The 26041-nt window shown below is 43.5% G+C and overlaps 1 protein-coding gene across 1 annotated transcript in view; it reads left to right on the top strand.

Annotated features, from left to right (window-relative positions):
- SGCZ (sarcoglycan zeta) overlaps positions 1-26041 on the top strand; it is a 331877-nt gene that overhangs the window by 296767 nt on the left and 9069 nt on the right. The window contains exon 5 of the mRNA XM_015408245.1: positions 1968-2040. Within this exon, the coding sequence (XP_015263731.1) occupies positions 1968-2040 (73 nt within the window). The remainder of the gene's footprint in view (positions 1-1967; positions 2041-26041) is intronic.

The raw sequence follows: 26041 nt of genomic DNA on the forward strand, positions 1-26041 counted from the left end.
TGGTGGGGGGGGAGGGAAATGGCGACTCTGCGGGGCTTCTCTGGCTGGACCGCTGAAGCGGCCCAGCCAGAGAAGCCCCAGGGAGAATTTTAAATGTCTACCCGCGTGCGCTCCAGAGTGCTCCCTGGCTTGCCTGCCTCAGCTTTGAGGGCCTGTCCCTGCGCTTACCCTGCAGATGGTCCTCCTGTCCTGTCTGAGGACCAGAGCTGAGTGAGCGGAAGATGCTGGCCGGGGCTGACATGGGCGGGACTCCGCAAAGCAGCCAGCCAACCCAGCCAGCATCTTCTGACTGGCAGTTCTTGCGGCCAACCACTGTTGGTGCGCATCGAACGTTGGATGCGAAATGCCTTTATATATAAGGACAGGATCGCAACTTACATCAACAAAGCCTGACCATGACCCAAAAAGACTGCTATTCGGTCCCTTCTTTGAAATGAACAATGCAACACTGAGATTAGTCTCATTTACTGTAAACCTGAAGCTACGGAGACATTATAGTTGAATTTCTGCATGCACCATTCTACCAATAAAAGTGTAATTGCACAGCTTAGCCTTTATTTGCCACTGTGCCGCTGTGTGTTGCTGCTTCTCTTTTGAGACCAAGATGAAACATGGTGAAATTTCCTGTTCTGCTGTTTACATAACAAGTGTTCTCTCATTATGCTCATTCTCTGGATGCATGGCTAACATCATCCATCACCAAACTTTCAGCTCTATAATTTGTAATATATGCTTGCAATGATATTAATGAAACCATATTCATTGTCGTTTTCCAAAGACTGGATCTCAGTAACCGGTAAATTGAGCAGAAATAAGTAGTTTACACCAGTCAGTCTCGGAGAGTACTAAATTTTCAGTTTCCATAGTTTCAGGGGAGTTCAATTTGTGAATGCATGACTAGCTGTGGCTTGTACTAAATTAGGATGGATATGATGAATGCCAAGCTCTGTGTCAGGAAAATATCTTTTAGAACTGCACCATTTAGAAAACTTCCATGTGGCCTGGGGATCCCGTCCTCGTTGAAATGATACCTCTTGGAAACCTTTCCACTCACTGTCTACTTTAATATCTGATTTCTTTATGGGTGTTGCTTTCAAAAAGTGCATCCATGGCCCTTTAATTAACACACTGTTGCCCAGTAGGAGTGGGCACAAAACAGGAAACTGCAGTTTGGTTTGTGGCATGCCCAGTTCGCAAACTGCAAACTATCACAAACTTTTAGGAGCTAAACGAACCAGTTCAATCTGTGAGGTCCGTGACCCAGTTGAATGCCCCCCCAGCATGATAGAGATACTAAACTCACAAAGGATCACCAGCTGACTCTCCTCTACCTGCCCTTTAAGTTTGGTGAGGATTGAATTTGCAGGGTCCAAGCAACAGGGGGGCAGAACTTGGAGGGCATGTAGAGGAGCATCCAGGGGAGGTCCCCTTGTGACTCTGATGTCTCTAGCTTGGACAGGATCCATTCTATACACTCCTGAACCTGCACCTGTCAACATGACTGCCTGTCAATGATGTTCAGGAGGTTCAGGAGTTTGGTGAGGATTGGATTTACGGGGTCTAAGTCACAGCCCCCCCCCCAAGAAGGTGCCCCCAGGAAAATGCTTTCTGGGGAAATGATCGCCTGTAGAGAATGGATCCTGTACAAGGTAGAGATATAAAAGTTGCAGGGGACCTCCCCGGATGCTGCTCAGCATGCCCACCAAGTTCTGCCCCCCTGTTGCTTTGAAGTTCATGTATTTGAGCCTTTAGATTGGTCACAATTCATTGGTTCCTTTGGTTTGGGTGGACTGTAGTCCTAAATAACTGTATCACAGTAATGGACAAAGTCTTGCAAAATGAGTATTGCCATCCAATAAAACTACGGTATTAAAGAGATGTCTTTGTCTTAAAAAAAAAGCATTAATGGAGTCCTGCAGTGTTGATGTTAAATATGTTCCATATAATGTTTTATGTTTTTATTTTAGGCACAGAAGGAGCAGTGTTTGAACACTCTGTGGAGACCCCCCATATCAGAGCAGATCCTTCCCAAGACCTCAAGTAGGTGTTTAAAGGACACTCTTTCAGTATTATTTTGTGAGGTGGGGTAGGGTTGGATACTGTCCCACTGCTCTACAGGCAGACCTAAATTCAATTCCACATTTTTCTGCGGCTGAGAAACTATCCTAGGCACCGTTCACACGGAGCATTTGCTGCGCTAAAGGCACGATCGTCCCGCGGATTTTCCGGGCACGATCACACCGGAACATCTGGGAGGCGTAGCACACCCGTGGCTAGCCCGTGGCTTCTCACTGAAGATGCGGAGTAAGAAACTACCACATACGAGGTACTAGTTTCCTGAAAATGTGGGGCAAGAGCAGGTGTCTGATTGTGTTTCCGCTTGAATCCCGTGGCATCCAGTGCCCGTCTATGTCCCATCGCAAACTGGAATTTTTTTTTAAGTCTCCACAGGATGCGCACAAATGATCATGCGCATGGACAACTTTTGGTGAGAAAATAAATGCCCATTTGCCACGGAAGCAGTGCCTAGTGATTGTCGGTGTGATCGCGCCGTGCCACTTCTTTGCCACGCTGCAGGATAGCCATGTGATCGGCACCTAACAGCCCAACCACGGGACCTCGACAGGACGTGTGATCGGGCTGTCGCACGTTACTTTGCTCCGGGGCAAACATCCATGCTCCCCCACACACACACATTTTTCGGCCCGTGTGACCGGGACCCAAGTATGGTTCAGCACTTCTGCAAAAAGTGAATAAGAAAACATGTGTTATGCTGATGCTTTTCTAGACACTTGAAGAGGATGGAACTTTCTTTCAACAAGGGCCCATTCTGCATCTAACATTCGCTCTGTTGTTTTACCAAACCCTCACTGGAACAGAAAAAGATGTGGCTCAAAACCACATTGAAATACCCGGGGCCAATGCCCTACTGACTGCAGAGTCACCCCTGCCCATAAACCAGTCATAAATCTATGCAGACAGTACCATAAAACAGAGAGATCAAAGGAAGTGAAACCATCATGCAGTAAAGCCCGACAATCAAAGAAAGTGAAAGTGGGATGCAATGCAGAGGGGAATTTCTATTCCATGGGTTTGGTAAAACAGTGGAGCGAATGCTAGATGCAGAATCGGCCAAGGTTAGGACCTTTATCTATCTCATCTACACCATGAATTCTTGCCCAGGCAGAACTGTTTATGGAGTAGGACCTGAGAGAAGCAATTACTATAGAGTGAGGCACTTGAACGGACAGCTGCGACTTCCTCCAACAACTTAAAGCCCTCCCTCGCAAGCTCTCTGCCTAAGCGCCTGCCTCTGGAGGACCTGCCTGTTTCTCTGAGCTAAAAAAAAAAAAACAGCTCTGTCCTAAGGCAGGACTAGAAGTTGGAAATAGCCTCTTCAGGTTTGTCTTCGGATACGAAGCTTAACCTGTCCACATGGCCACGTGCGTGCCACGTGCGTAAACAACAGCAGGGCTTGAGTGTGAAATGATACCAACCCACTTCCTTTTTTCTCTGCTTTTTAGAGGATTGAGCATATCTGTGCATCTCACATGCAATTTTTTTTTAAAAAAAAAATCATTCATACAAAAGGAAAAAAGCTATATGACAGAAATGTGGGCCTTCACACAAAAGAGCAACAGGATTTTTGTTGTTGTTTCTATTCTTTTCCAAAGTAATCCGACTAGGAATGTTCATGGCTTGGATAATGCCATCAGGTGGCTTGTATAATGCCATCAGGTTTTAGAAAGAGATCTAAAGTTGGGTTCACAGATAGGGTTGCTGGCCGGCAGCAGGAGACTGGGCAGGTGGCCACTTGGTGTGTAACATCACAACATTGCTGTGACATAACTTTCATGAAAACCTGGAAGTGATGTTGGTGCAGTGCTCTAGGAGTCACCCAAAGCATTATGGGTTTATTACAGAGTTCTGGGTGACTCCTAGAGCACTGTGATGCCATGAGTTCCAAGGTTTGCCCTTGAAGTTTCATGCCAGCATCTCAGCGATGCCAGTCCCCCCCAAAAAAAAACATTCCCCTAAAACTCTGTGGAGCAGAAGTGAGGAAAGGGCTGCCAGATCAGGAGATCTCCTGCTATAGTAGAAGATCTGGAATCACACAGAATTCCCTGATCCTAACAAAAATGAGATCTTCTTTGCATTAGGAGCCGTTTCCAGATATGCAAACCAAAATATCTATCAAAGGTTTCTAAAGTTTTCCTTGAACACTGTGCATACATTTGCTCTTTTTTCATGGACCATTTTTGTCTTTGCAAATCTATTTTTCTAAAGAGAGCCAGCGTGGTGTGGTGGTTAAGAGTGGCAGACTCTAATCTGGAGAACCGGGTTCAATTCCGTGCTCCTTCACATGAAACCAGTTGGGTGACCTTGGGCCAGTCACAGCTCTCAGAGCACTCTCAGCCCCCCCCCAAAAAAAATAAGTCTAGCTCATCACCTAGTGGTAAAAAAGAGCAAGCACTTCAGGTAGCCAGACAATCTGAGGATCTCCTGGCTATACCATGCACAACAATGACGACGACAATGACGATGATGATTATATTTTTCTACAAAGTTATTCAGATGTATTGCTTGCTTCTGCAAGTAACTGGCTTGCCAGCCAGTATGATGCAGTGGTTAGAGTGTTGAACTAGGATCTGGGAATCCCAACTTTGAACCCTCACTCTGCCATGGAAGCTCACTGTGTGGCCTTGGGCTAGTCACTCTGTCTCAGCCTAACCTAATTTACAGGGTTCTCGTTGTGTTGATAGAATGGAAGAGGGGAGAACAATGTTGTAAGTCCAGCTTAACTTTAAAAAAATGTAGATGACTTTGCAGATGAAACCTTTTATAAACCTTTGCTATAATGGTATTGCTGGTTCCTGATTAATATTTCTCTGTAGGTGAGCATTAAACACCTATTGCATTCTATTAAGGATCTTTGTTTTAAATCAGTTCCATCTCTGCACAAGCTACGGAGGGTTTGGCTAAAGCTGCTTTTAGATACTGACAAAGCAGCTTCCGGAGGTGTGGTCCTCAGACTTGAATGTATCACCCAAATAATGGAATCAACTTGGAATTATTGTCCCAGGGTATAGTTATAAGCCACAGGATGTTGTAACCTTGCTGACGCTGAACAAGACTAGTGAGTCTAGTCATCTTTATGGGTTGAATCCTATATAGCACCATTGGAAGGTACAGTTTGAGATGGATCTTTCCTGCCTTTCCATTCCCCCCCCCAGAAGTGACCCATGAGAGCCCAAAAGGAGACACTGAGGCTCGGGGACCCACATGGAGTGGAAGCCCTGCAAAATGGCTGGCTGCAGCAGAGGGAAAGAAACGGATAAAATTCCCTCTCCTGCCCTCTCATTTCAGTGGAGCTTCTTGCACCTGATGAAGGCTTCTTGTATGGATGGAAAGGATGCATAGGATCCAGCCCTGTGTAAATAAACTAAATTAACAATTAAACTTTTTTGAAATGTTGCTTGTACACATAGTATAGTAGTGTTGACGAATACCAAATGAATCAAGTAGTCCAACACACTGCTCTGCAGCAGGATGGGTACCGCTTCCTGTTCCATATCTTGAAGCTGGAAACATGTTATAAAAGGGGGGGGACCCCAATAATAGCTGAAGGCTGCAGATTTGTTGCTGGAATTGCTAAGCAATGCAGAGTTTAAGAGGGTGAGGACAAAATGTTGCATTCAGACCCAGCTGATGAAGCCCTCAAACTAACCAGGCCAGGACAAGCATCTCTTCTCCTGGATCACCAAGTAACAGCAGCGGACAATGGGCTGCATGGTCTCCTGTAGTCTTCGACAGCTTGGATCAGAGCAGGAAAATATTAATAGCATCTTCACTTCTATATCTGATCTTTTCCCTTAGAGAGGTCATTCTACAACCCCCTGAAGTTGCTTGGCCCATTGTTGTATTTGTGATCTCTTTCCTAATTCTTATTGTAAATCTGCCTTCTCAGAAGTCTGACCCATTGCTTCTTGATTGTGGGATTAGACAATATGAAGATCAGTTACATTCCCTTTTAACCTTTTAAAGGAGAGCTGATAAGAGAGTTGACTGAAGTTATTTCACAAGACAAAGATTTTTTTATCAGTTTCTTTCTTGAGTTAGAGAAGTGTGCATGGCAGGACTTAAAATCTAGCAATGCCAAGTGGGGGGACGACAGTTTTCTGAGTCGCATACTAATTGGCTTTAATCTCTTTTTGTATCCAATTTTGAACATCTTAAAACCATGAAATTGTCATAAAACCAGGGAGATTAACCAAACCAAGGCCAAAGGAAGGCTTTTTCCAGTGAAACAGGACTGATGTTGAACCTAAAATCGTTCAGTTGCTCTGAACTTGAACCAAATCCCACCCCTTAAAAAATACATAGTGATAACCAGCTTCAGAGAGTAGCCATGTTGGTCTGCAGTAGAGCAGTTGGATTTGAGTCCAGTAGCACCTAGAGACCAACAAGGTTTTTGGGGTGTAAGTGGATCAGTATTCAGGCACTCAGGGGACTATTTTGAAGGTGAGGACTCCAGATGTATTTGGAAAAGCTACATTTTCCAGTGAGTCATGGGGGGGGGGGGAGGAGATTGGTAGGCAGGGTTGGGACTAATAGTCCTTTTGGTGTGAAAATAGAGGCTTGTCTGCCCACAAGGTTGTCCAGCAACAAGGCCTCAGAGTGCAGGATTCTTGAACCAACACTAGAAACCTCTTGTATTTCTTTGGCACTTTAACTTCCTCCCCGCTGCCATTCTACCATCTCTAAACAGGGTATGTTATACTCTTGGTTTTAGTAGGTTAGTGAGCTTTTTAAAAGGATAGATAGAGTCTTATCGAGTTTACTGTAAGGGAGATGGTATTAGACAATTGTAGGGTTGCCAGGTTCTAGTCTCTCATCAGCGGGGAGCGAGAGGGAGCTTTCTGGTAGTGGGGTGACGTCACAGCACATGATTTCCCCAATGTGATGAAGTTAGGCAGAAGTGATGTCATCATGCTGGTATTTGGGGCAAAACTCTATGGTTGCCATAGAGTTTTGCCCCAAACACCAGAGCATAACCATGTGATATCCCCGGCATGATGACATTGCTTCTGCAGAGCTTTCCCCGGCTAGCTAGGGGATCCCCTGCTCCCACCTGGGGGCCATCAACCCTAGACAATTGTGGCCACCTGGGTTAATCTCTTGCTCTGCAGGGGATCTACTAGACTACTGGGGGTGGGGTTAAAATATCTTTAAATTTGGTTCCTACCAAAGGGCTTTGTCCAGTTTTTGCTTCAAATACTCCTTGTAAGATAGACTCCACTTACAGTAAAAATTAATGAAAGAGCCCTATGGAATTGGAAGCATGGGAGATGATAATAAACAATAAAGGAATGTTATATGAATTGTAGGAAAGGAAGCCTAGTTTGAAAGATGGGGTACAATAATGTTTACCTGGTTTAAACTGATTAATAAAATAATAGCTTTGGTGTTTTTCACAAGGCCTCTCTTGATGACTAGTCCTAATGCTTAGTTTGTTACCTCTCGTCAACTGGCATTAATAAAACACAAATTACTTATTATAGGCAACAATTATCAAGTTTTTGAGCAGCCATTTTGTGAAGAGCTTCCATTAACCCCAGCATGCCATAGCAGTGCAAAAAAATAGAACCTTCACCCCATTTTTCATGGACAATAACAGAGGGCAAATCTGAGTAACCATGGTTATAATGATGGGGGTGTACTATCTGATTATAGGTTATGGAAGGGAGATACTCTCGTCCCCAAATAACTGGGGAGAAATGTCCCCTTCCCCATTCTACTCATCTTCATTTTTATTGCTCCTTTTTTCTTTCTGATTTGTTACTTTTCTTCTTTTTTCTTTATTGTTTTCCTTCCTTTATTCCTGTTTTTATGTATCTATCTGTTCACTACCATTTTCCTTTCCCTATTTCCAGTTGTCTTACCAAAGGTTTGGGGGCAGGGAGTGGCAGTATTAGGCTTACCAGTTGCCTGCTCATGGTGAGCAGCCTCCTGCCCCATGCTACAGACCTCATACTGACTTGATAGTGCAGTGAGGGGAAAATGGGGAGGAATGATGGTGCAGATGCCATGATGTCACTTCCTGGTGAGCACCCAGAAGAGAAAGCACATTATCCACCATGCTCTAAAACTCCCCCAATCTCTATGGTAAAAACCATAGAGATTTGGGGAAGTTCTTAGAGTGTTACAGATGTTGTGATGTCACTTCTGAGTGCCCACGCTGAAGTGATGTCACAGTGTTAGTGACACTCTCCTTCTCCAGGTTACACCCTCCCAAACACTCCTGGGGGATGTCAAAATGGTGCTAGTAACCCTAGCCAGTGTGCTGACCACTTGTGCAGTGGAGAAAAAAAGTTTAGTGCATGTCAGAACTAGGCATTCTATTTACCCACCCAGGGTGAGGAATTATATGTCTTCAGAAGCAATTCTCCACTTTAAAGGAATTGATGAGTGGGAGATTTCCCCAGTCTCTCTGGTAATGACCATACAGACTAGAAGCATCACCCAAAAATGACATCACATGTTCCCCAAACACCACTCTCCCCAGGCACTGCCAACCAAAACTCCTGATATTTACTGAGGCAATGTTGGGAAACTTAACTGGAAGTGAACTAGAGAGTTTAAAAAAAATCCTGCTCATCCCAAACCCGAACTGAACCCAAATTTCTAATGGTTCAGCTCCATACATAAAACACATGAGATGTTAAATATAAAAATAGGGACAATTATTTCCCTTTGCCTATTCTGTTGAACATTCATGCTTCTCCCCCCCCCATAGCCGACAACAATGTATTTTAAATATATATATATTCTAATGTGTTTTACTTATATTGCTTTGAGGAAATTGCAAATCTTATCTAATTCACAGTGAAATTCTAAAGTTCTGCTTCAGCACTTCTTTTATTTCTGATGGATAAAAATTAAAGACACCGAAGAAGTTTAATGGGGGAGATTCATATATCATGTACATGTATTACCTTATTCTTCAGGGCTCTACTGGTTTAAGATATTCATTCAGCACCTAACCAACAGAAGTATTCGTGGGGAAAAGAAAAGTTTTACCTGAAATTAAATCCCTATAAGATGTTAATCCCTCCTAGGTTTTGGGGTGTTGATATTTTTCCCCCTTCTAAACCAGGTTTAAACTCTCCTGCTAGTTGGCCAGTTTTGTTCTGTTTGATATGGCACGATCTACACAGCTAAGTCTTTGCTGGCAAACTTTTTCTGCCTCTCATCCTTTGTTCAATAAGCTGATAAACCCCATTACATCAAGTCCCCATCCCAACAAAACTCTAATTGAATCTGACTTTCATTAGCAGCAACAAGCTGGATAAAAAGAATCATGCCTTGGAATGAGTGAAATGAATTACATCTTAATAATTTAATCATCAGGTTCCCATTGCCACCTTTTGTCATGAAGAGCACAGCTGAGAGAGCTGACCAGAGCAGATTATCAACCTAAAATATTGGTTTTAAGTGATAATAATATGGTGTGACACATTCAGAGGTAATATTTTTTTGTACACAATAAAGGCTGCTGTGGTTGTGTCATATATGCTGGACTTATATGCCCCAATCGATGCCCTCAATCACTTTCTTAATAAGGGGGGCAAATTGCTTTGTTGTTGTTCTATACCTCTGGGGAGAACTTGAAGATCAAATTTAATAGCTTTCTTCCTTCTTCAGCATCAAGGCTACTGTATAAGCTAATGCTGAAAAGGCAACACTGGGCATAATGAGATGAAAAATTGATCAAGCAGCAAGGAACCAGCAAAGATAGTAGGACCCCTTTTTAACTCTGATCTGTATCGAAGATACGCAAATTTTGCATAATAGTTTTATGTTTTCTACAAAGCTGGAACTTCGTGGCTGGCAACAGCAGGAGCCTTTCTCCAGAAAGACTGAATGAATAAGAAAGAGAACTAACATGGCAGGATACCTTTTCATTAAAAGCCTGAATCAGAAAGTGGTCAAATATGACCCCCCCCCATTAAAAAAGATACTGAACTTTGATTTGAAGCTAAGAGAAAACAGAGCATTTTTATGTTCAAACAATCAAAATTACAGTTTCCTAACTGTAAGAGTGGTTGAGCAGTGGAACAGTCTGCCTCAGGAGGTGGTGGATGCTCCTTCGTTTTCAAGTGGATGCTGGACGACCATTTTTCGGGTATGTTGTAGGTATGTAGGGCTATCTTTCAGTATACTCCTGCAGAGTGCAGGGGGTTGGACTAGATGACCTGCAAGGTCCCTTCCAGCTCTAACATTCTATGATTCTACGATTCTATGAATCTACTTGAAGAAGGAGGGCAGCTAACAGGGTAGTCACCAGCATTAATTATACGCCCTGAGCTCACTAGAGCCACCCTGAGCCCACTCGTGGGATAGGAGAGGGTATAAAATTGTTATCATCATCATTTTTGTGTGTATGTATGTATAGGTGCTTTTGAATGTTAACATGACTGTAGAAGCTTCAAGGTAGCAGCTTCTTCAGCATTGTTAAAACAAAGCAGCACTGTGGTCTGGAGGCACTCTGGGAAACACCCAGGTGGGTGGTTTGTCGGAAGAGGCAATGTCTGGTGTGCAAAGAAGATAAGAAGACCTTGAAACGGTCAGCAAGAAGAGAATTAGATAGGACAATGAGATCAGCACCTTCTCTCAAGTGTCATTCCTTTGCTGTCTCCAGATTGCTACTCTTAAGGCAATATCCTGTTTCTTCTTGGAAGGTCCACACTGTGTCTGACCCTCTCTCAGGTGGAGATGTAGTTAGGACCCTGTCTCTGTCTCTCCTTTTTAGTATCAAGTATATTAGTTCCTAAATAAACCTTTATCTACACTTTAATCAGGTTGCACACCGTTGCTGTGTTAATTACTCTTCCAATGTGGTTAGACCTCAGTGGGGTATAATGCCATAGGAAAGAGGCAACAGATAAGTGAATAAGTAGTTATAGCCGTCTTGAGACCAGCTCAGGCTACCATTGCTGTGTTAATTACTCTACCAACGTGGTTAGACCAGGAAAGAGGCAGCAGATAAGTGAATAAGTAGTTATAGCCATCTTGAGACCAGCTCAGGCTGTGGAGTAAGGTTGCCAACCTCCAGGTGGGGTCTGGAAATCTCCAGATGACAGTGATCAGTTCCCCTGGAGGAAAAGACTGCTTTGGATTATACCTCACTGAGGTTGCTCCTTCCCCGAATGCCTCCTTCCTCCAGCTCCACCCCCAAACTCTCCAGGTATTTCCCAACCCAGAGTTGGCAACCCTACTGTGGAGCCAGATCACAGCCAGAAAGTGTATAGGACTGGGTGGAACCTTATTGGCTCTTGGGATCACCTGCTGTATGCTGAGCTGACAGGTGTGGTACCACCCTTTAGCCATCCACAGTGATGGTGCTAAAGCACAGCAGAAAGCACACCAGTCACCAGCCAAGCTATCATGAATACAGTACCTGGGCCTCACACCTAGAGTCGTCATTAGGGACTATTAGTCTTCTAACTTCAGTCCTTCTTTATACTACGGATGCTTGAATTACCACAATTTCTGGTCAGTTACTTTCAGAGAGAAGCTATTTGTCTTAAGTGACATTCAGCATGCATCCAGCATCCAGCAGTACATCACTGTTCTGAGCTCTGAATGTCTAGCTTGGACCAGTGTTTGGGATTGCCCTGGGTGTGTATATGAAAATGTGCTTTTGCACCACAGTCACTTTACAAAATATCAGCCATTGGGCAAAAGTAGAAAGTGACGGTGAATTACAGATGCATGCATATCACCTGTGTTAATAATGACTGGCATCTATTGCAGGTTGGACCAGTTACAGACCATCACCACATTGAATCACATCCATTGGACTCTCTGATGCAGGAAGGTCTTCAAGGCTTTCCCTGCCCCACCTCTCCTAAAGCAACATATAGAATACCACTTTTATTCAGATACAACAGATTTGTTTAATGTTTCACAGCCTTCCTGGTGGGGTCTCATAATTTTGCAACCAATCTTTGCTTTACTCTCCTTCCCTTTTATTCTGTTCATTTTCCATCATTGCCTCATCCTTTTCTCTACAACACCTCATTTTTCATACAGTTCATAACAAAGGCACTTTTAAAGACTCTGAGATTTCATTTCATCTTAATATTTCACTCCCACCTTGATAACAAACTGCCCTTATAACTTTGAAGCACAGTTGTTTTTCTCTTTTTACTATCTTGGCAGCCCTGTTAATATCAAAGTAGCTGATTATTTGCCATGTCTCCTGCCGGCATAAAGAGAACTAACTATGCCAAAAGTAATAGAGTTTTCATTTTAATTACTCTTCAGCTTTCAGATGTCTAGGTCCATAGGCGCTTTAGGATGGGTAATGAGAAAAATGGCATACTCTGCAGGAAATAATATGAGGAAGATCTAGAGGTGGTCACATATTTGAAGTAACTTTCAGTAGGGATACTCTTCTGATTCTACACACCTAGAGTCGTCATTAGGGACTATTAGTCTTCTAACTTCAGTCCTTCTTTATACTACGGATGCTTGAATTACCACAATTTCTGGTCAGTTACTTTCAGAGAGAAGCTATTTGTCTTAAGTGACATTCAGCATGCATCCAGCATCCAGCAGTACATCACTGTTCTGAGCTCTGAATGTCTAGCTTGGACCAGTGTTTGGGATTGCCCTGGGTGTGTATATGAAAATGTGCTTTTGCACCACAGTCACTTTACAAAATATCAGCCATTGGGCAAAAGTAGAAAGTGACGGTGAATTACAGATGCATGCATATCACCTGTGTTAATAATGACTGGCATCTATTGCAGGTTGGACCAGTTACAGACCATCACCACATTGAATCACATCCATTGGACTCTCTGATGCAGGAAGGTCTTCAAGGCTTTCCCTGCCCCACCTCTCCTAAAGCAACATATAGAATACCACTTTTATTCAGATACAACAGATTTGTTTAATGTTTCACAGCCTTCCTGGTGGGGTCTCATAATTTTGCAACCAATCTTTGCTTTACTCTCCTTCCCTTTTATTCTGTTCATTTTCCATTATTGCCTCATCCTTTTCTCCACAACACCTCATTTTTCATACAGTACATAACAAAGGCACTTTTAAAGACTCTGAGATTTCATTTCATCTTAATATTTCACTCCCACCTTGATAACAAACTGCCCTTATAACTTTGAAGCACAGTTGTTTTTCTCTTTTTACTATCTTGGCAGCCCTGTTAATATCAAAGTAGCTGATTATTTGCCATGTCTCCTGCCGGCATAAAGAGAACTAACTATGCCAAAAGTAATAGAGTTTTCATTTTAATTACTCTTCAGCTTTCAGATGTCTAGGTCCATAGGCGCTTTAGGATGGGTAATGAGAAAAATGGCATACTCTGCAGGAAATAATATGAGGAAGATCTAGAGGTGGTCACATATTTGAAGTAACTTTCAGTAGGGATACTCTTCTGATTCTAGAGATGAAAAATGCTCTGGATATGGCAACATTTGAAGAGACAGGGGTTGAATAGGAAGGCAGGTATGCCACATATGAAAATGCATCCCTTTTGCTAAGCATATTTTCATAAAACAAATAGTCCCTCTGGATAGATGTCTATAGCCAAGTAAGAGGAGTTTAATATTATTGTCACAAGGGAGAAAAGCCCAAAACACTTCATTTACACTGACACATTTTAAACTGTTAGACAATCTTGAAAAAATTACAAACCAACCCTCTTTGACTAATCTCTGGTCAAGGGAACAGTTTCCACCTTTTCACATAAGGGTTTTTCACCTTCTCAGCTTCTTAGCTCTTGCCAGAATCTTCTGCCTTAACTATCAACAGCTCAATAGATGTAACTTTACCCGCAGCAAATCATTTTTTCTTTTATCTTTATTTGTTAGGATCATGGATCATCCAGGATCGACACACAGACAGAGTTAGCAGCACATCTATATACAATAAAATTTTAAAGTCACATAGTAGGCTGATTTCGGTAGTACAGACATTAATAAAGAGACTTAACCAGCTGTTTCCTTGTTAAACATACTGAGACACAAAATTTGACCACATTAAAGGTTCTCTCATTACAACAATCTGAAAGGAGGAGAGAAATATAACATTCATCAAGTCTGCCTGGAAATTTTAATAAGATTGGAGTTATATAGAGAGACAGAATATCCCTATACAGAGGGCAATGCAATAACATATAGTTGACTGTTTCAGTCATTTCCTTGGCAGGGGCAAGCATGTTGAAAGTAAGGGACATATATGTATCTCCTTTCCAAAAGAGAGGATGATAAAGTATTAAAGCAGAAGTGTCAAACATGTGGCCTGGGGGGCAGATCAGGCCCCCAGAGGGCGTCTATCAGGCTCGCAAAGGACTGGCTGTCTCCTGCTTCTTCCTGCTTGCTGCTGCTGCATCATAGCTTGCTTTCCCAGACTTTCTTAATTGCTCAGGAGAGATAATAGACAAGCTTCTGTTCCCTGCAGTGGCTGAGGCTCTTTCCCCTCCCAGGGGAAGGGAGTGAAGGAGCCAGAGCTTGCTTCCTGGCCAGGCTGCCTCAATCAGACAGGAGTCAAAGGCAAGCCTTTTTTCCCTTCCGTTGGCTGAGGCTCGTCCTGGAAGGGAGGGAATGAGGGAGAGCTTGCTTTGCTTGGCTGCCTCAATCACAGGGGAGAGAAACAAAGCACCTTTAAGACCAACAATGTGTTATCCGAGATACGAGCTTTTGTATGCCTTGCTACAGTGTGTGTGTGTTTTGTTGGGCTCATTATACCAGGGCTCTCCTGGGTGCAACTAGGTTCCCTCCCCCTTTTCACTGTATTCATGCCCTTGTGATCCAGTCTTCCTCAGTAGGAAAGCAATATGTACAACAAGCCAGTGAGATGGATTAGGCTGAGAGTGTGTGTCCAGACCAAGTTCACCCAGCACATTTCCTTTGGGGATTTTGAACTTAGACTTTCCAGATAGCAGACTGCTACTAACCACTGAGGAAGACTATAGTTTTGTAGACAAACACACAGCCCTCAGTCTGTGTCATGGTGCCTTCTCATGTTCTTGACCAGCACACTAAGCAATTTATGTACAAAAGCTCACAATGCCCAGCCATTTTATGTTGTCCCCTGGGTCCTAGGCTCAGAACTCTGAGTATGAGATTTCTGTAATGATTGTTAGTAAATCAAAAGTAGTTTTGCAGCTTACAGAGACACACTTGAACAGCATACTCAAGTTTGCTACAGCACAGATATTTTGATGCAATAATTCAGAGCAAGAGGTGTCAGTTATCAGTGACTGTTAAATAAACAAAATATTGCAAGAGTGTTAATGTTTCAAGCATGTTTTTATTTTAAGTAAAATAAAGCATTTGTGTTTGTGCCCTTTATAAAATTTATATCTCCACTACCTGGCATTACATTTCATAACACACATGGCTGGGCCCAACAAAATCCTATTTATGTCAAATCCGGCCCCTATAACAAATGAGGTTGACACCTCTGTATTAAAGTATATCAAGGTGAAGGCTCTTTGGTATTTAAGGAATTCTAAAACATATAGATAGCCTTCCAGAGCAAAAATTTTATCATAATTCCCTGTCACAAGAAGGTTGTGCCCATGCTGTGTCTACTTGAGATATCATAGTCACATCCAAGATACAGGTAGATTGATCTTGTTAAGGCTTTTTAATAAAATGAGTACATCAGAAAACAATATGTGATAGACAGGTTAGATTCTGCCTCTCCCCAAGAGTGACCAACGGGAACTGGTGAAATGTTAGTGATAGACAGTTGGAAAAGAGATGTTAAGAGGCAGTTAGAGAGCAGTTAGGGAGGAAAGAGTATGTCTGGCTGAGTGAAATGGTGGCGAAGATCACCTTAAAGCTAGCTGACTAAAAAGAATTAATTTGTAACACAAGATCCCAGGGAAACAGTTCAAAAGTTCTATAGAAAAGAAACCTCGTAATCGCTACCTTATTTTCTTCCATCTTATGTTCAAACCAGTTAACTCCTTGTTTATTTAACCTTGTGAGCTGTTTGTTTTAAAGAAACACACATACACAAGTTAAGATCTTGGTCTATATATGTTTTAGGAAATGAATAAATGTTGGCAGCATGTGAATGGAACAGTTTATGAGCCCCCAACCCCAATAACTCAGTGAAGTGTATGACTGAGGGCAAATTTTTTTTGTGTGAGTACATGTGTGTGTGCATGCCCTGGAAGTCATGTCGACCTCTGGTGACTCCTACTGGGTCATGGAGGACATTCAGTTAAGTGGCTTGATAGCCTGCCTCTGCCTCCTGACTCTGGTATTCTTTGGAGGTCTCCCATCCAAATAGTTGCCAGGCTCAGGGCAAGTGAGGGGCAATTATTAAAACGGCCTGGACGTCCTTACATGCTGATGTCTTTGTGAGTAAGAGAGAGGACTTGAGATGTGAAATGGTCATGGCTCTCTATAGATTTTAAAAGGGGCACCAGAAGGCCCTTAAAGAGAGATGGTGCAACAACAGAAGAGGCTCAGTTCTTAACAGATGCTGATTGGTGTAGCCACAAAAAGAAAACTCTGATTTTGCAGTGATTTGGGGGCATGCGTTTGTACAAAGAGAAGCCATCCTTAAAGAACATAGACTGCAGTTGGTAAAGGATTTTAAATCAGCAACTTGAACTGGAGCTGCATTTTAGTAACCAGTGAAGTTATTGCAACAGAGATGTAAACTGGCCATAAATAACACCTTTACTATGCCATCTTGCTGAGGATTTGTTTTCCCCATCTTGTACAGGGTGGCGGGCATGGCCAGAGGTGCAAGTGAAAAGGCTCACATCACGGCTCTCAGATCATGCCTTTAGACGAGCCAGAGAACTAGTCCAGGACGGGCCTAAGATAGAGTTGTTGAGGTGGGGATTGTTTTTTAATGGGTTTATGTATATTGTGGATTTGTCCCCTGTTATATGCTGCTCCAGGTCCCTTTGATGAGAAAAATGGGGTTGTTGTTGTTCAGTCGCACAGTCGAGTCCGACTCTTCGCGACCCCATGGACAATCTCCCGCCAGGCTCTCCTGTCTTCCGCCGTCCTCCGAAGTTGGCTCAATTTCATGTTCGTTGCATCGCTGACACTGTCTAACCATCTCATCCTTTGCCGTCCCCGTCTTCTTTGACCTTCAATCTTTCCCAGCATCAGGGTCTTCTCCAGTGAGTGCTCCCTTCTCATTTGGTGGCCAAAGTATTTGAGCTTCAGTTTCATTATCTGGCCTTCCAGGGAACAGTCAGGGTTGATTTCTTTGAGGATTGACTGATTTGTTCTTCTTGCAGTCCAAGGGACTCTCAAGAGTCTCCTCCAGCACCATAGTTCAAAAGAATCTATTCTTCGGCGCTCGGCCTTCCTTATAGTCCAACTCTCACAGCCATACATGACTACTGGGAATACCATTGCTTTGACCATGCGGACTTTTGTTGGCAGGGTGATGTCTCTACTTTTTATCATGCTGTTTAGGTTCGCCATCGCTTTCCTCCCAAGGAGCAGGCGTCTTTTAATTTCATGGCTGCAGTCACAGTCTGCGGTGATTTGATGACTAGGGAGCCATGTACCTGATGTTATCTGCAGGTCGTCTTGAAGAAACAGGCTCTGAAGAACTGCTCTTCCAAAAGCAGCATCAGTTTTAGCACAGTGCATCACCACCAGGAACTTCTCAAAGGCTGAAGTCAGTGAACCAATAGCAGACCTGCAGAGATATGTCACCAAGTATCTGGAGAAAGTGGCAGAATCAGGAGCCATAATGACCCTTTCACAGTACTAGCTTGCTTGATACGTTCGCATCAAACTTTAAAGCCAGGCATCTTTCCCGGCATTTGAAAGACATGTTTGCACTCACTGGAGAAAACCCTGATGCTGGGAAAGATTGAAGGTCAAAGAAGACGGGGACGGCAAAGGATGAGATGGTTAGACAGTGTCAGAAACCCCGCTTGTACTTCTGGTAGTTCTCTATCCACGTACTGTTGAAGCCTAGCTTGTAGGATCTTGAGCATGACCTTGCTAGCGTGTGATATGAGTGCAATTGTGCGATAGTTTGAACATTCCTTGGCGTTGCCCTTCTTTGGGATTGGAATGTATACTGATCTTTTCCAATCCTGTGGCCACTGTTGAGTTTTCCAAATTTGCTGGCAAATGGAGTGCAGCACTTTAACAGCATCATCTTCTAAGACTTTGAATAGCTCAGCTGGAATACCATCACCTCCACTAGCTTTGTTGTTAGCAATGCTTTCTAAGGCCCATTTAACTTCACATTCCAGGATGTCTGGCTCGAGGTCAGTGATTATACCGTCGTGGTTGTCAAGGACATCGAGGTCTTTCTTGTATAGTTCTTCTGTGTATTCTTGCCATCTTTTCCTAATCTCTTCTGCTTCTGTTAGGTCCCTACCGTTTTTGTCCTTTATCATGGCCAGCTTTGCATGGAACGCTCCCTTGATTTCTCCAACTTTCTTGAAGAGATCTCTAGTCCTTCCCATTCTATTGTTTTCTTCTATTACTTTGCACTGTTCATTCAGGAAGGCCTCCTTATCTCTCCTTGCTGTTCTCTGGAAATCTGCGTTCAGTTGGGTACACATACTTTAATTAATTAAGTATTGACTTGCCCCTGTAAGCAAACAGGTACCCACATTTTTCACTAGCTGAAGTTGTTGTGTTGTCTTTAAGGACAACATGAGGTACAGCACATTATGTTACATTACAGTAATCAAGCCCAGGTTGCTATAGAATGGATCACCATGGCCATATCACACTAGTTTAGGAGGGGAGATGACTTTCTAACAACATGCTACTGGAGAGACCTTGTTTCTTGAAAAGTACCATAGGGTCTAAAAACACCCCAAGACTTACCTGTTCTGGAAGGGCTCATTTTACCCACATCTAGATAAGGAGGTCCAGAGCACCAGCTCTAGAAACTAGTGTCACTTCTCCATAATATAGATTCACTTTTGGTTTGTTTTTCTCCATGTACAGAACCCAGATACAGGTCGACTAAAACCAGTTGGCTGTCGGAAGCATATTGCTGATACTCAAGCTACAAACTCAGAGGTTTTAGCATTTTGATATGAAATTGTTTCTTTGTTGCAAGTGGAGCTGTGCTACTCTAAATCAGAGATATGCCACCACCAACAAAACTGTCACAATTAAGCTGTTTGTTTGTTGAAAAGGTTGCCTCTTGTTTTTGTGTTGCAATTTTCCTGGAATACCAAAAAGTTGCATCCCCAATATCCAAATACCCAAAAATCCCTATGTGGGGTTGTAGTAGTGATGTAGTAGTGATGACCACAGGCATAGACAATAGGCATAGGTTTATGGAGGATAGGTCTATCAGCAGCTACTAGCCATAGTGACTAAAGGGACCATCCACTTTCAGAGGCAGTAAACCTCTGAATACCAGTGCCAAGAGGAAACATCAGCCTTAACTTCTATACCCTACTGTTGGCCCTGCAGAGGAACTAGTCGGCCCCTGTGTGAGACAGGTTGCTGAACTAGATGGACCACTCGTCTGACCCAGCAGCAGCCCCATAGCTAGCATCTTTTTGCTCGAGGGGGGCAATTTTTTTACTCGGGGCCAGTCATTGTATATGTGTCTGGAGCTACGTGCATTCCCCCCCTCCCCCATCGGACTGTGCTGGTTTGGATGGGGCCGATCAGCTATGCAAACCAATGTCCTTTGGATCCTGTGCCTTGTCCTGTGCAATGACTTCCTTGCGTGGCATGTGGCATGCCCAGCCTCCCACACACTTTCGCAATGTTGCCATATCAAGTGCTCCTGCTGGTGCCCGCTCCAGGCAGCTGTTTAGGAAGGCACCCTGAGTAGCACCTCTGGCATAGCCGGCCGAGCCCTCTTGGAGGTGATCCTGCCTCCCTTCCCCCAGCTGTTCCCATTAGTGGCTCAGGCTGGGAGGGGCTCCCTCACTTGAGCTTCTCCTTCTTTCTCCCTCCATTCCCAGCACTGGCGAGGCCACTTGTCGATCACACAACACACACACACACACACCAGCACATAGGATTGCCTCCTCCTTCACCCGCCTCTCCCCGGTTGCAATCAGACCTGCGATCCTATGCAGCCCCTGTTTCACCAACAGGCATGTAGCTACTGTGGGGCTCAGGGGGAGGAAAAGCCAAGGCTCAGGGTTGGGGCCCCAGAAGAAATGCTAGGGGGCAGGCCCCATGGGCCCCGCATTAACTACGGGCCTACATTTCCTTGGCAGGGGCAAGCATGTTGAGAGTAAGGGACATATATATATCTCCTTTCCAAAAGATAGGATGATAAAGTATTAAAGCAGGAGTGTCAAACCTGTGGCCTGGGGGGAAGATCAGGCCCCCAGAGGGCTTCTATCAGGCTCGCAAAGGACTGGCTATCTCCTGCTTCTTCCTCCTTGCTGCTGCTGCATCATAGCTTGCTTTCCCAGACTTTCTCAATTGCTCAGGAGAGATAATAGCCAAGCCCTCTTTGAGGTGATCCTGCCTCCCTTCCCCCAGCTGTTCCCATTAGTGGCTCAGGCTGGGAGGGGCTCCCTCACTTGAGCTTCTCCTTCTTTCTCCCTCCATTCCCAGTACTGGCGAGGCCACTTGTATATCACACACACACCTCCCCCAGCACATAGGATTGCCTCCTCCTTCACCCTCCTCTCCCTGGTTGCAGAAGATGGTCTTGTGAGAACGGACCTGTGATCTTATGCAGTCTGTTTTGCTGACAAGCATGTAGCTACTGTGGGGCTCAGGGGGAGGAAAAGCCAAGGCTCAGGGTTGAGGCCCCAGAAGAAATGCTAGGGGGGCAGGCCCCATGGGCCCCACATTAACTATGGGCCTGCCCCGCAGGGTTCTTCTTATGTTCTTATTTTCTTAGTGAAAACTCTCGTTTGATTCAGAAGTTCCGAGTGCCTTTTGTAGTTTCTCCTCACTTGAGATTAAACTGCAATGGTCTTTTCTGTTCTCAAAATTACATAAAACTCATGGCATTTAAATTGCCTCCTGTTTTTGGTTTCTAATACAGCTAAATGATATATAACCCATACATGCCATGTGATGTTAAAATGTTTTTAAATAAACAAAAGTGGGCCATTTGCCAAAGAAACAGCCAGGATGGAAATATTTCTTACTGTGAATGAATATTTCAAAAAATACACATATATTCACATCTCTCTGAATCAGAAGCTATTTCTCTGCCTCCTGAGCCCAAAACAAGAGTTCCTAGTTGTGAATTCATCCACTCTGAAAGGTCACAGTGCTTTATCAGCTGTGCTCTCTCAACAGACTCTGTGAGTCCTCCTGCACAGGTAGTCTTCTAATAAGTTTCATATTGTGCTGTGTATAAACCAAGTACAGTCCAGCCAAAGTTGTGCTTGCGGGTCTCATTGATTTCAATAAAGAGTAAAGCACCTGCCTACATTTCTATGACTAAATCAATGGGACTAAAACGTGATTAACTTTGGCTGAATCAGGCCCATCACTTTCACTTACAGTTTCAATTTATTGGTGATGGCCCCGAACCCCATGGACAATGTATTTGTTTGAACAGGTTATCTTGCCTGTTCAGCTAGAGCTGTTTTGAACTCCACTTCTTTTTCTAGTTTTTACATGTCACATGCATGAGTAGAGCATACAGGAAAAACTGCAGTGTTTTTATCATGCAGTGGTATGCCTGTCCATTGTGTAAGAGATATTTGAAAATAAATAAATAAAGGGGGGGGGAGATGTTCAGTGTTCCCTCTAAGCTGAGTTAGTGTGAGCTAGCTCACAGTTTTTTAGCCTCCAGCTCACCCATTTTTTTTACTTAGCTCAGAAAGGATGGCTCCAGAGGAAACTAATTTATGCAGTAGCCAACGTGCTTGCTCACAACTTTAATGCCAGTAGCTCACAAAGTAGAATTTTTGCTCACAAGACTCCACAGCTTAGAGGGAACATTGGAGACGTGTTCTCATTCCCCTTTCCTGATGCAAATAGCCAAGCCCTCCTCTAATCTCCTATAACCTTGAAAGGGGAAAAGATAGTACTTGTATGTCTATGCAGGGAGAGCTTCATATCAGCAAAATGTCATATTGAGAATTGATTAAGCCCTTTTCCTCAGCACTGTGGAGGAAATCTGAATGGCAATTTGGCTTTCACTATATGAAATAGATGCAACAAACATGAAATTGAGCAAACTTCAGAGGATGGCGGAAGACAGGAAGGCCTGGCGTGATCTGGTCCATGGGGTTGCGAAGAGTCGGACTCGACTGTGCGACTGAACAACAACATACGAAAGTAGCTGGGAGATGCAGTCATGGATGTCCAAGCATCTTGAGTAGTTTGACTTGTGGCTGGTGTGATAGAACTTGTCCATACTCAGGGCTTTGCTTTCTAAATTAAATAAGTTGCTGGTGACTCCTTAGCTTTAATCATATTTTCCACTACATCCCTTAGTTTTAGATATGTAGCCTGACCTAATGTTCTGTTTTGCTTGTTTGTTTCTCTTTTTATAAAGGTTAATTTTCTTTGCTTCTAACTTCTTTTCTTCTAAAAGGAATTTAGCAGTTATACACAGAGTTGACTGGTTTATCTGGTGCTTCAGAACAAGGATTTTCTGGTAAAAAGTCTCCTAGAACAACAAATGCTGAGTGTGTTTCAAACAATCTTTCCCAGTCAAATAGTAGACATGCTATATTGTATGTTATTAGGGATGGGCATAAACTGTTTCATGAACTGGTTAGTGATGAATTTTGGCTGGTATGCGGTTCGCAAACTGAAGTTTGTGGCAGGGCAACCAGCATGAACTTTCCACAAACTTTGGATACATTTGGATACATTTTGAGACAGACTGTCTCCACTCAATCAAAATGTTTGCAAAATTTCAAAGCAACAGGTTCCCAAAGCAACTGCAAAGCAACAGGACTTTCCCATATCTGCCCTCCAAGTTTGGTGAGGATTGGATTTACGGGGTCTGAGTTACGGCCCCCAAAGAATGTCCCCCGATCCTCCATTATTTCCAATGGAGAACAAAAAAACAGCAAAAAAAGCCCAAGGGCAATAGAAGCCCAGCAGAAAAGAATCAAAGTCCCTGATAATTTCTGCAGTAGAAACTGAAGGTGGGAGGGGAATTTGGAAGACCAACAGAACCAGTGCAATGTACCCAGCAGAACCAGTGCCACTGTGGCAGTGCAAACCCAACAGGACTAAAGTCAAAACAGAGAATCTTTGCAATATTTTTGCAAGCCCAGCAGAACCAGTGCAATGTACTAGTGCCCAGAAGAACCCAGTGCCAGTGTGGCAATGCCAACTCAAAATCCACCCGGGGGCATTTTTGCAAGCTCAGCAGAACCAGTATAATGTACAGAGTGCCCAGAAGAACCAGTGCAGTCACATAGTGCCCAGCAGAACTCAGTGGCAATGTGGCAATGCCAGCTCAACAGGACTGATGTGACCTCTGTGTTCCGAGTCAAAGGCCAATGAGGCTGCATATGCAAATAACCTCTGTGTTCTGACTGGCAATGCGGGGGAGGGAGATTCTGAGTGACACACGAGGGTGCCAACCAATTCCAGAGTGTGTGGAATGTTCTAGAAAAGTGCCACCACCATTCGGCTTATATATCAGGGAGATTTGTATTTATACCCCGCCCTCCCTGCAGACAGCCTCAGGGTGGCTTACAGTGGTCGGTACAATGTACCTGTCTACATAAAACTTTAAAGCAGTTTAAAACAATTAAAATGTTCATAACATTTAACATGCTCGCAGTATTAATAATTCTGGAGTCTGACTGGCTGCCCAACATCAGATAGAGCTGAGTGTCATCAGCATACTGATGACAGCCCAACCCATACCTTCAGGTAACCTGGGCAAGCGGGCACATGTAGATGTTAAACAACATTGGGGAAATCGCCTCCTGAGGCACCCCGCATTCAAGGGGGTGTCTCCTGGACTGCTGTTCCCCTTGGAAAGGCGACAAGCCATTGCAAGGCAAGCCCCTGTATCCCCACGTCGGCAAGGTGGTGGGTCAGCCCCCTGTATCCCCACGTCGGCGAGGTGGTGGGTCAGCAACTGGTGGTACTGCCGAACCGCCCCAATCCAGGTGCCTATGGAGGTCGTCAGTAAGGGCGACCAGCGCCATCTCCGTCCCGTGTCCCAGCCGAAAGCCAGACTGGAAGGGAATTTAAAAGTATATAAGGGCCCAATCAAACCTTATGTAAAAATACCATAATCTAACACTCAGGTGCTAATGGACTTGACCGGACGTGTTTCGGCCTGCATAGGCCTTCTTCAGAGGTCAAACTCAGTGAGGAACATATTGGCATATATAATAGTACAGTACAATCATACAGATATAAAATATAAATACAAGAAGGACCAGATGAAAATTGTTCCAAAATGAAAACACTAGGCACAGAATAAAAGTACAAACGAGGCCTCCACAGATGCAATCACATGCCAAGTAGTGTTTCACTGGTAATAATTTCTGGTCCAGAAAGTGCCTTCCTATGATTGTTTAGCCAAAGTGTCCTCAGTAGAATTGTCCTTGGGCAAAGAGCAGTGCTTTTTTATATCCTATAGATACATTTAGCTTTTATTGTTGGCCCTCTTTTCTATTTGACTAACCTTTTCAAGTTCTGGACCCTCATCTCCCTACCACATCTTCACTTCAATGAGGTAAATTTGAGAATGGGAGGAGGAACTTGCAAGAAGGGAGATCTCCAGGCCCCATTGCTCTTCCAGTAGCATCACTAGAACTTGAAGAAACTTATTTTTAGACTTGGGGTTCTGAAACGAAACGTGTGTTTGGGGAGTTTAAGTGCCACACAGTTTCTTTCTTGGACCCACAGACCCCATTTCCTTTTTGAGGTGATAGCTGAGACAGTAGTGTTGTGATCACGAGCAGAGTCAACAATGTGATAGATGAGTTAGTCTTCAGCAATTCCTCTGCAACCTACCAGAACAAGATGCTTACGAGGAGGTGATAAAGATAAACAAACATGGAATTTCTTGTCTGCCCTCACCTCTTATATGATCACCTCCCTGATTAGTCGTAATTAGCGCAAATGGCAGCTAGCTACCACACTAATGAAGTAGTCATAAAATCAGGCTCTTACTTAAGACAATAATTGATTGTGATGTAATCATTTGTTATACATGGTCTTAGCTATACTGTAAAAAAATTATGAACCACTACATTTTATAATTTTTCATTTATTTCAGGCATTTTGGAAACAGCCTGTGTGTGTTTCATAAAGGTCTAAACTGAGATCTGAAAGAATATTGAATTGTATATGAATATTGTAAGGTCATGTGTTATGGACTGCACTTTTAAAAAAACTTAGAAGTGCTCTACAGACAGCTAAAGGACTGTGACAGCTAAAGGACTGTGACTGGTTAATTCTTTACAGAAATAGAGAGCCTTGAGTGACAGGCTGCTCCAAGCAATCTGATTAGTTAGTATCAGCGGCTCAGGAAATGACTTGAGAGCTACATGCTGAGGAGAGAGTCAGTGAGATTTCTGCCTGGTCTGAGCTGAGTCTGATTTCAGCCCTAGTTGAGAAGAGTCTAGTACTGACAGTTTCAGATTTCAGCCTTGTCTGAGAGCAGTTTAACCCAGACTCTGAGAACTGGGGGAAAGTTGGCAAGAGAGTTTTGAAAGTAGGCAAAGATTCCCATTTGGACCAAGGAAAAGGGAGAGAGAAGAAAATTCCCTACCCAGTCAAACAAGGAGTTAGCTCTGAAGAGTGCCAAGAGTCTGCCTTTAGTGACCATAAGAGTCAGTTAAAAACTCAATCCAAGTACTGATGTTTCAAGAGAAAAGGTTTGGACACTGGAAAGAATGTACCAGCCTTCTGGAAGCCAAAAGAGTCAGAGAATGTACTGGAGTGTTTGGGAAAACACTGGAACAAAAGCTCCCAACATAAAGATTTTAAGTAACTGTGAATAGCTTACAAAACTTACATTAGCCTGAAATACTAAAGTCTGTACTTGTACTGGTTTTACCTCAGAGTTATTCATATTGAGTTACCTCAGAAATTTCAACCCCTGATTTCAACTGACCTTTTCCCTGTAT

Source organism: Gekko japonicus, unplaced genomic scaffold, assembly GCF_001447785.1.
Source record: "Gekko japonicus isolate JY-2015 unplaced genomic scaffold, Gekko_japonicus_V1.1 scaffold217, whole genome shotgun sequence".
Taxonomy (NCBI): domain Eukaryota; kingdom Metazoa; phylum Chordata; class Lepidosauria; order Squamata; family Gekkonidae; genus Gekko; species Gekko japonicus.